The sequence below is a fragment of the Arabidopsis thaliana genome, chromosome 3 (assembly GCF_000001735.4).
Source record: "Arabidopsis thaliana chromosome 3, partial sequence".
Taxonomy (NCBI): Eukaryota; Viridiplantae; Streptophyta; class Magnoliopsida; order Brassicales; family Brassicaceae; genus Arabidopsis; species Arabidopsis thaliana.
In genome coordinates, this window is record NC_003074.8 from 18,096,986 (window position 1) to 18,111,323 (window position 14,338).

Genomic DNA, 14,338 nt, shown 5'->3' on the forward strand with positions numbered 1-14,338 from the left:
TCCTCATCAGACCTGCGATTATTTTTCAGAACCCTAGCTTTGGCAGAAGATTGTTCGTTGTCATGTACTTGAAAGAAGGATGTTCGTTGCTATTGAAAGTTCAAAAACCCTTAATCCCATTTGTCCTCAATACAAATCTCAATGTGAATCATCTCCTCACAGAATCTCCAAACCATGCGGAGATCAAAGAATTAGATGTGGTAAAGAGGCTGAGACAAGAGTCATGTGTTCCATTAGCTTTGCATTTCTTCAAATCCATTGCAAATTCTAATCTTTTCAAGCACACGCCTTTAACATTCGAGGTAATGATTAGAAAGCTTGCAATGGATGGTCAGGTTGATAGTGTTCAGTATCTTTTGCAGCAAATGAAACTTCAAGGTTTTCATTGTTCTGAAGATTTGTTTATCAGTGTTATTAGTGTATATAGGCAAGTGGGTTTAGCTGAAAGAGCTGTGGAGATGTTTTATAGGATTAAGGAGTTTGGGTGTGATCCTTCTGTGAAGATATATAATCATGTTTTGGATACTTTACTTGGTGAGAATAGGATTCAGATGATTTATATGGTTTATAGAGATATGAAGAGAGATGGGTTTGAGCCTAATGTGTTTACGTATAATGTTCTTCTTAAGGCGTTGTGTAAGAATAATAAGGTAGATGGTGCGAAGAAGCTGCTCGTTGAGATGTCGAATAAAGGGTGTTGTCCTGATGCTGTGAGTTATACTACGGTGATCTCGTCGATGTGTGAGGTTGGTTTGGTTAAGGAAGGTAGAGAACTCGCGGAAAGATTTGAACCTGTTGTGAGTGTTTATAATGCTTTGATTAATGGGTTATGCAAAGAGCATGATTACAAAGGGGCGTTTGAACTGATGAGAGAAATGGTGGAGAAGGGGATATCTCCTAATGTTATCTCGTACTCTACACTTATCAATGTGCTTTGTAATTCTGGTCAGATTGAGCTTGCTTTCTCGTTTCTGACGCAGATGTTGAAACGAGGGTGTCATCCAAATATTTATACATTGAGTTCTCTTGTGAAGGGTTGTTTTCTAAGAGGTACGACCTTCGATGCTCTAGACTTGTGGAACCAGATGATCAGAGGATTTGGGTTACAGCCGAACGTTGTAGCGTATAATACTTTGGTACAAGGGTTTTGTTCCCATGGGAATATAGTCAAGGCTGTGTCTGTCTTTTCACACATGGAAGAAATCGGATGTTCTCCAAACATCAGAACCTATGGCTCACTTATCAACGGTTTTGCCAAAAGAGGTAGCCTGGATGGCGCAGTTTATATATGGAACAAGATGCTGACTAGTGGATGTTGCCCAAATGTTGTAGTCTATACGAACATGGTGGAAGCTCTTTGTAGGCACTCCAAGTTTAAAGAAGCTGAATCTCTTATAGAGATTATGTCCAAAGAAAACTGTGCTCCTTCTGTGCCAACGTTTAACGCATTTATCAAAGGTTTATGCGATGCAGGGAGGCTTGACTGGGCTGAGAAAGTGTTCAGACAAATGGAGCAGCAACACAGATGCCCTCCCAACATTGTAACATACAACGAGTTACTGGATGGGCTCGCAAAGGCAAACCGAATAGAAGAAGCTTATGGTCTAACCCGAGAGATCTTCATGAGAGGTGTGGAGTGGAGCTCATCGACTTACAACACGCTTTTACATGGATCATGCAATGCAGGTCTCCCGGGGATAGCTCTGCAGCTAGTAGGAAAAATGATGGTCGATGGTAAATCTCCGGATGAGATAACTATGAATATGATAATATTAGCATATTGCAAACAAGGCAAAGCTGAGAGGGCAGCCCAGATGTTGGATCTAGTTTCATGTGGAAGAAGAAAGTGGCGGCCTGATGTAATCTCTTACACAAACGTGATTTGGGGTCTATGCAGATCTAATTGTAGGGAGGATGGAGTGATTCTTCTTGAGAGGATGATAAGTGCAGGGATCGTCCCAAGTATTGCTACATGGAGTGTATTGATTAATTGTTTTATTCTCGATGACATCGTGAGAGCCCATGATCAGTTTACCATATAGCAAATCAGACTTGTTCAATTTTGCTGTGAATCCATTTGCTTCTCTGTATGAATAGAAGAAGGATCAACTCCGGTGAATATACAGAAATTTTGTGAACAGATGGAAGCTTGGCTTGTGGGTCTTCTTCACTGGAGCCTTCTAGAACTCAAAGAAAACATTTTAATCCTTGCAAGAAAAATCAGACGACTGGATTTGGTACCTGACAATACATTGCTGAGATATTGGTAAGCAAGAGAGATACTCTTTAGTCATGCTTCTGTTGTAGCATCCATTTAATTTTAATTATATGTTTGGTTACAGACTGATGGTTGTAGACTAGAATCGTTGGACCTTTTTCTACAAGAATCTGCTGAAGCTGCTCTGATAACTATTCGGTTCCTAACGATGTTCTCTGGCCAAGGTTGGAGTTTATTATATTCATTTGTGTATTGAAGCACTAGATGATATTTGGAATTAAAGGTTTGGCCTCTAAAAGTTCTAACTGATCCAAGCTTCTAACGAACATATAGGAGGGGAATTTCGAGCCGCTGAGAGATGAAACATCCTGCTTCAGCTACCTTTCTGTTTCAAAAAGATCCTTCAGGTAATTTCTAAGCTCCCTTTTCCTTGTCTTTTAGGACTTCTCAGATTTCACTGACAGATTCCATTTCGTTTCCTCTTCATGCAGCTCGTAGAAAGTAGAAACAAAGAGAGGACCAACTGCTTTACACTATTCTGCTTAATATAATTTTGTGACTAGTACAAGGTAAGACATGGACTAGAGGAGGCAAGAAAAGAGAACAAAGAACATAACATTTGCTTATGTACTAAAATTAGACATAATCAATTTCTAGCTTTGTTCTCTTTCAGTCCTCTATGATTTTACCTACATCTCTGGTGAAGAAAATTCCGGAAAAATAGATAACAAAAGAATTAAACCTAACCTAGAGAGATTACGCATATAACTGTCACCTTGATGATCTTCAACTCCTAACAATGGCGCAAAAGCAGAGGGACTTGTTTTTGAAGGAATGTATCGTCGTCCTGTTTTGTGCTTTAGTGTGTATGGTGATAAATCAATTCCTAGATATGCAGTTTCTTAGTCAGCTGGTGTAATGCAAAGCTGACCATGTCCTGGACTGTGCTCCACTGGGTACATGCTCGTGCTTCTCACAAATTTTTGATGGTCGCTCACAGGTTTTCTGAGGTGTGAGACCATTGGACGCTTGTTTTTGTTTCTCTTCTTTACTATGGAGCATGAAGCTAATGGATCTGCAGATCCTGCTCCAACTCTCCTGCACATAGAATGGTTTTTATTATTAGAGAATTGATAGATTTTGGCAAAGAAAGAAGATGAAACTGTGTTATTGATGATTACCTTAAGAGCTTTTCTGCTGCAATTCTTGCAGATCTAATTGTACTGCGGCTTGGCACCCATTTCACGACACGGTTTGGATCAGCTCTCATGGGAGAGTGTATTTTAATGAGCTAAAAAAGAGAGAACCAAGTTAAAACCAAAAACCTTGAAGAGATCTCTGAATCTCTATAATAAGCCAATGCAAATCTATTAAACACATCAAGTGGTTATTGCCATCTAACAACTAGTATTGGATAACTGGATAATAAAGAATGATGGGAAACCAGAGACTTACACCCAAGCATTCCATCATCTGGTAGTAAGCTCTTCCATGCAAAGGAGTATGTCCTTGTCGGGATTCTGAAAAATATCTTGTCCTGAAAGAATATTACAAGAGATTAAACGTAAACCATGGTTGATAAACAGAAATAAACATGGTTAGTAAGTAGACAGCAAGACAAAATAAATATAGGTAGACTTTATACCACTCTTTATAGCCTGGATCCACTGTGAATCCATACATATCCACTGAATCACACGTCGAGAGAGCAAACTCAAGAGCCTTGAGCCCAGTTCCTTTGGCTGCTGAGCCAAATGAAGCACCGAGCATTAAGTACACAGGATTTTTTATTGGGACTTCCTGCATAGAAAGAAAAATCCTCAAATAAGTTTCAAAGACCAGGGGGAGTGTACAGATATTCAAAACCAAAACAGCTAAGAGAGAATTAAGTGCAATAAACAAACCCGAATCATCTTGTTCATAATATCATGTATTGTTGTTTTGACGAGCAGGACCTCTTGCTTTTTTTCTGCATAATTTCAAAGGATCAGAGAGATTGGATTATCTATTTGCAAGCATAAAAAATGTGACACACACAAATGAATATATATATATATATATATATATAGAGAGAGAGAGAGAGAGAGAGAGAGAGAGAGAGAGAGAGAGAGAGAGAGAGAGAGAGAGAGAGAGAGAGAGAGAGAGAGAAACAGTGGTGATGATAACCATGAAGGAGTGAAAACAAGAGAACAGTTATATAGTACCATCCAACTCCACGACTTTGTCAAGGGCTTTTGCTGACCCTCTATTAAGAAGACGGAATGTACTTTTCTCTCCCACATATTCCTTGTAGTTCTGCAAGAAGAAATTCCAAAAAACAAAAACAAAAGTGAAGATACGTGAGTCTACAGCGGGAACAAAAGAACTGGAAGTTATATAAAAGAAGTCATTATTAACCTGAATAGGAGCACCATTTTCTCTTAGAACCGTATCATAAGTATCTATCTCCTTTCCGAACTTTGTTTTTAAGAGATCACCAGAGTTACCAATAACAGCACATCGCCCAAACTGCCGGGGGAAATATGGTGGTGTTTCAGGAAGCACCAATGAAAGCTTCTCAATGCATAAAGATTTATTCTGGCAACGATTACTGCACCAGAATGCGAGTCTCATTAAGGCCAGAAAAGGAAGAAGACAACACAGCATTTTACACTACTTGGTATATTGCGACTGAGAACAATCAACTAAGCAAGTGTTGAGCTGTTGTCTGTAAAAAACAATAATAATAACAACCAATGATCATGCACTTCATCCTTGGTCTAATGTGAGTCAATACTTACAGTTGAATTCCTTTATTGATTCTGCGCCATGCATAATCCTCCCATCCATTTGGTAAGGCATCAATGTATTCCTTGGTGAGTATTGTAGAGCTATTCCTGACCTAGTCAACCAACTCGCCAATTAACCCATCACTATAAAGACTAAAACAAATTATATGAAATCAAACTTTACACACTTTAAGAACTGCAAATACCCACTTGTTCCCATGTAGCTACTGCTTCACACAGGTCAAACTCATATGACAATCCTTCAAGCTCTCCAGACTTGGGATCTTTCTGTTGTTGTACATAATCCAAGACATAATAATAAGGTAGACCATATTTGCTAGACACTAAGACAAGGATTATGACAAGCTTAACTATGATAAACAAATAGTCAGAAGAGAGAATTTACCCATTTGGGGACAGTATCCTTAGGGAAGTTTATAGAAACTTTGCAATAATCTCTACCCATAGCAGCTTGTAGTCCCAAACCATTTGCACTCTGCATCATTAGATCAGTTCTAATCAGCTAAGCTCCAGATTCAGAGGTACGATCTATAACTCCAAACGGATCAAGAGGGTATAACACAAGATAAGGAAGCTAACACAGATTTACTTACTACGCACTTCTGGAATCCGTTCTGCAAAGACTGCAACGCCTCTAAATCTTCATTGGTAAAACGATTAGACTCGTCTAAATCCACGGAATCATCTTCTTTATCATTAATCATCTTCATACTTCAGAAAAAATCACGAAATACAACACTACAAGCATGGGACAATGATGGAGATTACTTACAGAGATTAGAGACGCCGATAATGTAGATTAGAACAGCAGAGATTCCAGTAGTCAAAGCTAATAAGAATATCAGATGCAAGAGCTTCATCGATTCCCCAGTAGAAGCTTCAGCTTCGTGATTTCCAGGAGAAGACGATGTGAAATTCTCGATCTTTCAATTCAAAAGTATCCAAGTTCCGATCTAAGCGAGTGAGTATGAAAACAGCATGTAGTTCTCATTCTGAAGCTTAAGACGGCTTACAGTTCTTTCACTTTATAAAACGCTGCGTAGATAACTTAAGACAAGCCAGCGAACGCCGAAATGTTCTAGTGAGTAACATGAAACGGCATCGATTTGACGGAACGGTATTTCAAATGAGAACTGGCCACGTGGCTATAAACCCCTTCATTGTTCATCTTCAAAAACCCTAACATTTCTGAAAAAATCTCTGCTTCTTCAAATTCCATCAAAAGCAGCTTGATAAAGCTTAAAAGCCCATGATGAAATGGTGAAACTTTTTGATTTCAATGGCGGTTTTAAGTGTGGGTTTCTTCGCTTGCAGATCCCATTTTCCTGTTCTTCCCCTGTTTTACTGTTTCTCGAAGGTAACAACTACGACAGTATAATTCTATGTAATTCGTTCTCATATACTTAAAATTCTTCTTCTTTTTTCTTAAATTTGTTGTTTAGCTTACAGGTTCAGCTCAACACTGTTGCTGCTGCAATGGAGACTGTGGATGACAAAGACAGTGATCATCATCATGACAAGGGTTCTAATAAGACGAGTAAGTTACTTTAAACGAATTTGATGGATTTAATTGAAAACTGTGCTTCTTTTTATTCCTATTTATCTTTTTAAGTGATTGCAACTCATCAACTAGTTTCAATTTTTGTCTTTTATCTGTTGGCTTAATTTGATGTTTTAGTAATTTTGGGTAATTTGTATTGAAAGGTAAAGCACCAGAGTGGAAGAAATTGAATTCAAAAGACCTTGGGATAACCACTTCTATGATTTCAAAGCCTACACGAATAGTGCTAAATGGCCTTAAGAGTAAAGGTTGATTCTTTTTTTAATCATTTGATTGAATCTAACGATGAAATTTTATCTCTTGCTGGTTTTTGATAGTTGCTTTCTTTTTTCCGTGACCTGTAGGATATGATGTTTACCTTGTGGGAGGCTGTGTACGCGATCTTATTTTGAAGCGGACGCCAAAAGACTTCGATATACTCACTTCTGCGGAACTTAGAGAGGTTGCTTTCCAATCTAACAAAGTCATCTCTTGAACATTGTCTTATGCTGATTTCAAAATGGATTTTTTGTTGTTGTTGGAATGTGTTTAGGTTGTTCGGAGTTTCTCAAGATGTGAAATAATTGGAAAAAAATTTCCTATATGTCATGTGCACATTGGGAATGATATGATAGAGGTTTGGCTTTTTCTTGTCGAGGATTTTCTTTCATATTACCAATATAAGCATAGCAAATGCAAATAAGAACAGTTTCTTAGCTTTCTCTTATAATTCATTTATATACTTTTTGAGTAGGTTTCGAGTTTTAGCACCTCTGCTCAAAATTCTCTAAGAAACACAAGAACGGGTTCTGGAAAATCTAATGGTTCCTATGACGAGGACAGTATCCGTTTCAATAACTGCTTGCAGCGTGATTTCACAATTAATGGGTATCTTATTAATCCCTTGATGATATCCTACACTCCTAAGTATTATGGAGATCCCATAGTTTTGTTACTTTTCTTCACATGTTTATGTTGTGTTTTCAATCTCAGGTTGATGTTTGATCCATATGCCAAAGTTATATATGACTATCTTGGGGGAATAGAAGACATTAAAAAAGCTAAGGTGTGAACATATTCTGTTATACCTTTTTCCCCCGGTAAATTATTTTCAAATATCGTTTTTCTCATTGTGGTTCTTTGCTCACAGGTACGGACAGTGTTTCATGCTGGCACATCATTTCAAGAGGACAGTGGTGAGTTTTCTGGAAAAATAATCATCTTATGTAACATTTCCTCCATGGATTCTTTTCCAAAATCCTGTAGAGTCTAGAAAAACAAATTCTTGTATGATTACCATTAAGAGTCTAGATAATAGAAGCTTATCAGTGCTTTACCGATTATAACATATCCAGCCAGGATTCTTCGTGGAACAAGAATTGCTGCGCGTTTAGGTTTTACAATTTCCAAGGAAACAGCTCATTTCTTAAAGAACCTTTCCTTCCTAGTACAAAGACTCCACAGGGTACTACTACTGCTTCACTTCACAAAGAAATATTTTCTCCACATTATTTTTACAACAGTGTGTTCATGAATGATTCTGTATTATACATGTAGGGAAGAATCTTGTTGGAAATGAATTACATGTTAGCGTATGGATCAGCAGAAGCTTCTTTACGATTGTTGTGGAAATTTGGGATACTAGAAATTCTTTTACCAATTCAGGTGAGTGTTTCCACTCATCTATTGTTATGTCTTAAATGTATCTTTGCGTCTATCTAACTTCAATATTCACAGGCAGCATATCTCGTTCGCACTGGTTTCAAGAGACGCGACAAAAGGAGTAACTTGCTTCTGGTAATATGCAGATGCGCATTCTGCAATATTCGTCACAGAGAAGTTTCTATTGCTTAAATTATTGAGTACAGAACTTATAGTTAACATTTCGTAATGCAGTCTCTCTTCGGAAATTTGGATAAATTGTTGGCTCCTGATAAACCTTGCCACAGCAGCTTATGGTACGGTCCTCATCTTCTATAAGTTCCTGAAAACACAATCCTTATCATATACAGTGGATAAAATTGTAAGACGCAACACTATTGTATTGGAAATTTGTAGGCTAACAATCTTGGCTCTTCACAAAGCACTTGCTGATCAACCTCGATATCCTTCAGTGGTAGCCGCGTTTAGCCTTGCTGTCCACAATGGTGGAGATGTTTTAGAAGCTGTAAAAAATACCAGGAAAGTCACAAAGCCACATAATAGAAGCTTCTTTGAGCTACTGGAGCCAGAGGAAATGGACTCCCAAACCTTGTTGGATGAAGTCATGGATTTTGATTCATCTATCAAAGAAGCCTTGGGACAGATGACTGATGGGAGGTTTATTTCCAAGGCTATGGCAGCGTACCCTCAGGCCCCATATTCCGATATGGTAACCGCTCCTATTTTTCTTAGCTTCATATAACAAAGTTTCAGTGACACAAATGCAAATGCAGATTCTCGGGAGTACGCCTAGACTATAGGTGGTTATGGAGCTTGATATATGTTTTGACTGAAGATTAGAAACAATATTTCCTCGGTTTAGCTGTTGTCCTAACTCTCTTATATCCTTTGCTGTTTTACAGGTTTTCATACCGTTGCAATTGTACCTAGATGCAAGACGAATATTCGAGTGTGTGAAAGAAAATGGGCAGAAGGGATTTGTGCCTAAGCAAGACAGTAAAATTGATTATACCTCATTATCTTCAGGCAACCTTCCAGAAGTTAGACACGTATTTGCTAGGGTTGTTTTCGACACAGTGTTTCCGTTAAACCCACCTCAAGAGTTGTAGTCCCTCTTGGATTGGTTGGGCTTAAACTGAGATACGGTAGAAAGCAGAAATGATATTTGCCATACCTTTCTTATGTAAAAACATAATAGCTAGGCGTCGTGAACACCATTTTTGTACTCTTACAAGATAGAAATAAAATAAGAAAAGTTGGGAGTTTTTTTCCCTTTTATTTCTTTAATGTGATGGCATTGTGAGGAATGTCCTTGTACTTTTATGCACTTACAGATGGAGCAAGCGCAGTAGCTGGAGAAGCACCACCAGTGGCTGGCCTTAAGAAAATGAGAAAATTATAGGTAATTGATGGATGTCTTGCATATGTTGGTTCTACAATGGTTCGAGTATTGATTAGACTATCTTTAAGTGCAGGTGATGAAAACTTTAAAGTTACAATCCAGCTAAAACTTTGACAGCATCATAGATAACCCACTTCGCTGCAGTTAGTGTTCCTATCATGAAAATGCGAAGAGGAAGGTCCCGGGTAAACATGTCTCTAACATTTTCTTGACTGAGAGTATATGTCTTCCCTGCTGTCAGAAACGTTATGTTGGATCTGATTTCCTGGTTCTGTTTGGCATTCAGCTTTAGATTTGAGTTTGGTGATATTCAGGAAATGCTCTGGTTACTATGCCGATGCTCAAACTCATCAGCTGTTAAAAAATATTCATAGTCCATTTGCCAAGGACAAGTCCTCAAGCACTAAAGAGCATACAGTTATTTGCCCTATTTGGCAAGGAGATCCTGCTATTCCGTTTATTGCTCTGCCTTGCCAGCACAGGTTTGATTACCTCTCTCTCTCCCCCAGATATGTAGTAAAAGTAATTCTACTAGAAGCTAAGTAACTGCACATGATTGCTTAAATTGAGTATATGAAGTTAGACAAGAGAGCAGTGATGTCATTGGCAATGGATGAAGAATTCAGAGTATATGATATAGTTGTTACCTGCGCTTTTAAGAATGATTTGTGGCATGTATTAAAAATAAAAACATCGCTTTCTTGTTGATCAGGTAATCTGGAATGATGTAATATTGATATTTTGGGTTATTTAAAAAGTCAACAGAAAAATAAAATTGGGCCGAAGCTTATTAGGCCCTAAAGGCCCACGAAGAAGAGCGAAACCCCTTAACGTGTGAAAACCCAAAATCTCGCTCTCTTCGTCTCATCATATTTCTCTTTTTTGCGGCTCTCAACGTAAAGAACTCTTCCCGGCAAATAAACCGTTCGCTGTTTTCATCTTCTCTATGGCCAGTTCCGACAAAGTTAATTTATTGGGTTTGTTTTGGGTGGCTCTCTCTCTTATCTACTGTTTTGTAAATAGACATGTCTTGGCTACTCTAGCTGAAGAGTTTTTTTTTTTGTTGTTGCTGCTCTGCTTTAAGGTAAGCGAGAGCCAGAAGATGATTTGGAGACCAAACCGATTCTGAAGAAACATAAGGAAAATTCCGAGGAGGAGAACAAGGTAACCACTTGATTCTTCTTCTTTGGGAACAAGTTTCTTTACACACTTTGTTATAGTAGTGGCTACTCATGTAACAGGAGCAGATCAAAGGAACGGTCGAGTTGTTGGAGACAAAATCTGATCAGGCTCCAGTGAAGGTATGATTTTTTTAAAAATCTAAAAATATTGTACAAGTTTATGTTCAGTTGTTCTTATTGTCTCCAAACTGGCTACTCATGTAACAGGAGACAGTGGAAGGACTTGATGAAACTCCCGATTCTGTTGAGGTACCTAAGAAGTATATGTCTGGTCTTTTGATTCGTTGCTTTCCCTCAAGAAAAAAGACGCTCTATGTTTGCTGTCTCCCTCGCGACACTAAAATGCCAGATATGTAAGTAGCACCTTTAGTTTCCTCTTTCGTTCTTGTAGCAAGGTTTTCATGACTCCTCCATTTTTTACAGCATCGATTTCTTCAAAGATGTTGGACAAGTTGTTAGTGTTCAACTTACTACAAAACGCAACGGTTTGCGTTTGTCCACTGGCTTCGTTGAGTTTGCTTCTGCTAACGAAGCAAAGAAGGTGAGACTAGTTTATAGTTTAATGATGAAATGTATTTTACTAGTCATTTGAAAAGTACCCTATGCTTATGATGCAAATTGTTATTCGAAAATACCTTTGCTAATCAAATCTTTTAATTATACTGTAGGCGCTGGATATGAAGAATGGTGAATATTTGTGTGGTAATAAGCTTATTCTTGGCATGGCTAGCTGCGAAAATATTGCACAACCCAAGTAAATTAATTTTCCCTGTTATAGTGATTTTGTTTCTGGCATGGTTGCTAGGTTTTTTTTATGCCATTACAGATTACTAATGCTATTACTTTTTGTTAATTAGGTATTGCATATATCACAAGGTTTGGTAAGGGATTCAACTATTTGCCTCTTGAGTTTGTTACCATGAGCACATTAGGTGAAGTTTTTGGTATAGCAGGTACGAAGACTACATTCAACAAGAAAGCCTTCCGATTGAAGAAGAGGAGACACCTCCCAAAATTGTTCAGGTACCTTTGTTCTTATTATCTTCGAAATCTGTCAGGCTCAGAAGAAACGCTTATTCTGTCTCGGGGATGAGTCTACTTTTTTGTTGTTATGCATATTTAAGCCCTTTTCTCCTTAAGAGTGGCGCTAACACACTTGGCTGTTCCATTCAGGCAGCTGCTGTAAGAAAAAATACGCTCTTTGTTGCCAATCTCTCTCCCCAAACTAAAATATTACATATGTAAGTAGCACCTTTAATTTTTGCTTTCGTTCTCGGAGGAAGTTTTCCATGACTGATATTTTATCCTTCCACTTTTACAGACTCGATTTCTTCAATGATGTTGGAGAAGTTGTTAGTGTTCGACTTATTGTAAGCCCCGAGAGTAAGCATGTGGGCTATGGCTTTGTTGAGTTTGCTTCTCCTTGCTTAGCAAACATGGTGAGACTAGTTTTGTAGTAATGATTTAAAAATTATCAAAGTCATTTGAAAATTAGTGTATACTTATGATGAAAAACATTCAGCAGTTATTCGAAAGTAGGATAACTGATTAAATCTCACACACTGTAGGCGCTGGAAAAGAAGAATGGTGAATATTTGCACGATCATAAGATTTTTCTTGGTGTGGCTAAGACAGCTCCGTACCCTCCACGAATCAAGTAAATTGATTTTCCATTTTATGGAGATTTAATTTGTTTCAGTAACACTAGTTGTAACTTATTGCTAGAGTTGTGATGCCATTACCGAAGACTAACGCTATTATTTTTGTTAAGTAGGTACAACCTTGCAGAGAAGCTTTGGTAAGTTCTTTTGCCTTTGAGTTTTGTTATCAAGAGCACATTGGGTGAAGGTTTTGGTATACATGGAGAGATCACAAGGGTTTTTGATATTCCAGGTACGAAGACTATCTTCTACGAGATAGCCTTCTGATAGAAGAAGATGAGACAGTGGAAGGACTTGATGAAACTCCTAGTTGTGTTGAGGTACTTGTTCTTATTATCTTCAAAATATTTCATTACCCTTAAAAAAAATGACTTTATTCTGAGGATGAATCTTTAGATGAGGCTACTTCTTGTTATGCAATTCAAGTCCTTTTCTCCTTAGACTCGTGCTAACACACTTGACTGTTGAATTCAGGCAGTTGCCTTAAGAGAAAAGGTGCTCATTATTGCGCATGTCCCTCGCCGAACAAAAATATCACATATGTAAGTAGCACCTTTAATCTCCTCTTTCGTTCTTGGAGCAAGGCTGATATTTTACCCTCCATTTTTACAGCATCGATTTCTTCAAAGATGCTGGACAAGTTGTTAATGTCCGACTTATTGTAGACCAAAAGGGCAAGCCTTTTGGCCGTGGCTTTGTTGAGTTTACTTCTGCTGACGAAGCAAAGAAGGTCAGATTAGTTTATAGTAATGATGAAAAGTATTTTACTAGTCATTAGAAATTTAGTGTATACTTATGAAGAGGAAATAATTACTAGAATATGTTTATTTTTATAATAGAACACATCTTTTTTTTATTATTCGTATGTTTTCGGTACTTGTGTAATTACACTTAAGACCCTTGATTAGTTTTAATTAAATATTATTATTAAATTCGTTTTTAATTAAAAAATAAATAAAAAAACAGTGATTATCCATGTCATCAGTCCATGTCATTTACCCTAATCCACGTCATCCGAAACCAAAAATTCCTTTAAAACTTTCAGTTTCTCATTTTTTCAGCACATCTTACTATTCATCCGCGCAAAAAAAAAAAAAAAAAAAAAAATGTCGCTCTCTTCTCTCGTTCAGTCGACGGAACCCTAATTTCATCGCCGTTCTCTACTTATCTCGTCTCTTTCGGCCGAAACTCTTTCGGTGGTGTCGAATTTCAAGTCATCAAAAATCAAAACCCAAATCAAAGAGATCTGTGGAATTTTATATGATTTGTTACAGGTTTTAGTTGAATCAAGAATAACTACTCTTTTACTTTGATTTAATATGTCTATCGTTTAGTTTTCCTCTCAATCGATCTATTTAGAGATATTTCTACTTCTATCAATGTTTTGATTCATATGGTTTCGTCTTCCTCCTATGTATCCCTCAAACAGATTATTACGTTTTTTAATTTGATTGTTGTTATTTGGCCAATAAATTTCATATTGTCTTCCCCAGAAAAATGTTGCTTTCCGATCTGTATTATAAATCAGCCGTAAAGTGATGTAACTCAGCCTTAACGTGATGTAACTCAGCCGTAACATATAATTTATACAACCTTTCGTCTTCCCTAAATGATAACTCAGCCGTGACATGTAATTTACCGAACCTTTCGTCTTCCCTGAAGCATATAACTCAGCCGTAACATATAATTTACACTCATCTTTCGTTTGCCCTTGAACATATAACTCAGCCGTGACATGTAAATTTATAGATGTCTTCCCTTAAACATATAACTCAGTCGTAATGTAATTTTACCGAACCTTTCGTCTTCCCTGGAACATATAACTCAGCCGCGACATGTAAATTGACTGAACGTTTCGTTCTTCCTTAAGCATATAACTCAACCG

General features: G+C 37.6%; 4 protein-coding genes across 5 annotated transcripts; 3 read left to right on the forward strand and 1 right to left on the reverse strand.

Annotated features, from left to right (window-relative positions):
* The first annotated feature begins 24 nt into the window (after nucleotides 1–24).
* Nucleotides 25–2,736, forward strand: AT3G48810 (Pentatricopeptide repeat (PPR) superfamily protein). The gene is made up of 3 exons (NM_114740.3): nucleotides 25–2,266; nucleotides 2,343–2,625; nucleotides 2,710–2,736. Exon 1 carries the CDS (start codon nucleotides 63–65, stop codon nucleotides 2,040–2,042), a length of 1,980 nt encoding a protein of 659 aa, NP_190450.1. The 5' UTR covers nucleotides 25–62; the 3' UTR covers nucleotides 2,043–2,266; nucleotides 2,343–2,625; nucleotides 2,710–2,736.
* On the reverse strand, nucleotides 2,727–5,956 carry AT3G48820 (Glycosyltransferase family 29 (sialyltransferase) family protein). 2 transcript variants are annotated; one of them, NM_202675.2, is made up of 12 exons: nucleotides 5,780–5,913; nucleotides 5,601–5,647; nucleotides 5,393–5,482; nucleotides 5,197–5,274; nucleotides 4,999–5,099; nucleotides 4,616–4,808; nucleotides 4,423–4,513; nucleotides 4,123–4,187; nucleotides 3,864–4,018; nucleotides 3,674–3,755; nucleotides 3,400–3,509; nucleotides 2,727–3,316 (listed from the first exon to the last, which is right to left on the reverse strand). In NM_202675.2, the coding sequence occupies exons 1-12, from the start codon at nucleotides 5,865–5,867 to the stop codon at nucleotides 3,121–3,123; spliced, it is 1,296 nt and encodes a 431-aa protein (NP_974404.1). In that variant the 5' UTR covers nucleotides 5,868–5,913; the 3' UTR covers nucleotides 2,727–3,120. The 2 variants fall into 2 exon arrangements, with proteins under 2 accessions (NP_974404.1, NP_190451.2); NM_114741.5 differs by having other exon boundaries at nucleotides 2,744–3,316; nucleotides 5,601–5,674; nucleotides 5,780–5,956.
* A 199-nt stretch (nucleotides 5,957–6,155) lies between these two features.
* Nucleotides 6,156–9,475, forward strand: AT3G48830 (tRNA nucleotidyltransferase/polyA polymerase family protein). Its single transcript, NM_001339381.1, has 14 exons — nucleotides 6,156–6,364; nucleotides 6,457–6,544; nucleotides 6,718–6,816; nucleotides 6,913–7,010; nucleotides 7,101–7,184; nucleotides 7,302–7,435; nucleotides 7,541–7,613; nucleotides 7,698–7,743; nucleotides 7,903–8,012; nucleotides 8,105–8,212; nucleotides 8,285–8,344; nucleotides 8,444–8,505; nucleotides 8,606–8,918; nucleotides 9,112–9,475. The coding sequence occupies exons 1-14, from the start codon at nucleotides 6,287–6,289 to the stop codon at nucleotides 9,316–9,318; spliced, it is 1,560 nt and encodes a 519-aa protein (NP_001319712.1). The 5' UTR covers nucleotides 6,156–6,286; the 3' UTR covers nucleotides 9,319–9,475.
* Nucleotides 9,476–10,504: 1,029 nt separating this feature from the next.
* AT3G48835 (polynucleotide adenylyltransferase domain/RNA recognition motif protein) lies at nucleotides 10,505–13,304 on the forward strand. Its single transcript, NM_001339382.1, has 15 exons — nucleotides 10,505–10,588; nucleotides 10,696–10,775; nucleotides 10,853–10,912; nucleotides 11,000–11,145; nucleotides 11,216–11,333; nucleotides 11,461–11,546; nucleotides 11,650–11,673; nucleotides 11,743–11,815; nucleotides 11,966–12,033; nucleotides 12,114–12,231; nucleotides 12,361–12,449; nucleotides 12,567–12,590; nucleotides 12,686–12,773; nucleotides 12,928–12,995; nucleotides 13,066–13,304. The coding sequence occupies exons 1-15, from the start codon at nucleotides 10,558–10,560 to the stop codon at nucleotides 13,229–13,231; spliced, it is 1,239 nt and encodes a 412-aa protein (NP_001326981.1). The 5' UTR covers nucleotides 10,505–10,557; the 3' UTR covers nucleotides 13,232–13,304.
* Nucleotides 13,305–14,338: the final 1,034 nt, after the last annotated feature.

Coding starts and splice junctions, on each gene's coding strand:
- AT3G48810 (NM_114740.3), top strand. CDS start 63: ATGTACTTGAAAGAAGGATGTTCGTTGCTATTGAAAGTTCAAAAACCC.
- AT3G48820 (NM_114741.5), bottom strand. CDS start 5,867: ATGAAGCTCTTGCATCTGATATTCTTATTAGCTTTGACTACTGGAATC. Junction 4,019..4,122: donor TTATGAACAAGATGATTCGG/GTTTGTTTATTG, acceptor CTTTCTATGCAG/GAAGTCCCAATAAAAAATCC. Junction 3,756..3,863: donor GATCCAGGCTATAAAGAGTG/GTATAAAGTCTA, acceptor ATATTCTTTCAG/GACAAGATATTTTTCAGAAT.
- AT3G48830 (NM_001339381.1), top strand. CDS start 6,287: ATGGCGGTTTTAAGTGTGGGTTTCTTCGCTTGCAGATCCCATTTTCCT. Junction 6,365..6,456: donor TGTTTTACTGTTTCTCGAAG/GTAACAACTACG, acceptor TTTAGCTTACAG/GTTCAGCTCAACACTGTTGC. Junction 7,011..7,100: donor CTTCTGCGGAACTTAGAGAG/GTTGCTTTCCAA, acceptor GAATGTGTTTAG/GTTGTTCGGAGTTTCTCAAG.
- AT3G48835 (NM_001339382.1), top strand. CDS start 10,558: ATGGCCAGTTCCGACAAAGTTAATTTATTGG. Junction 11,547..11,649: donor GAAAATATTGCACAACCCAA/GTAAATTAATTT, acceptor TTTGTTAATTAG/GTATTGCATATATCACAAGG. Junction 12,774..12,927: donor AAACTCCTAGTTGTGTTGAG/GTACTTGTTCTT, acceptor TGTTGAATTCAG/GCAGTTGCCTTAAGAGAAAA.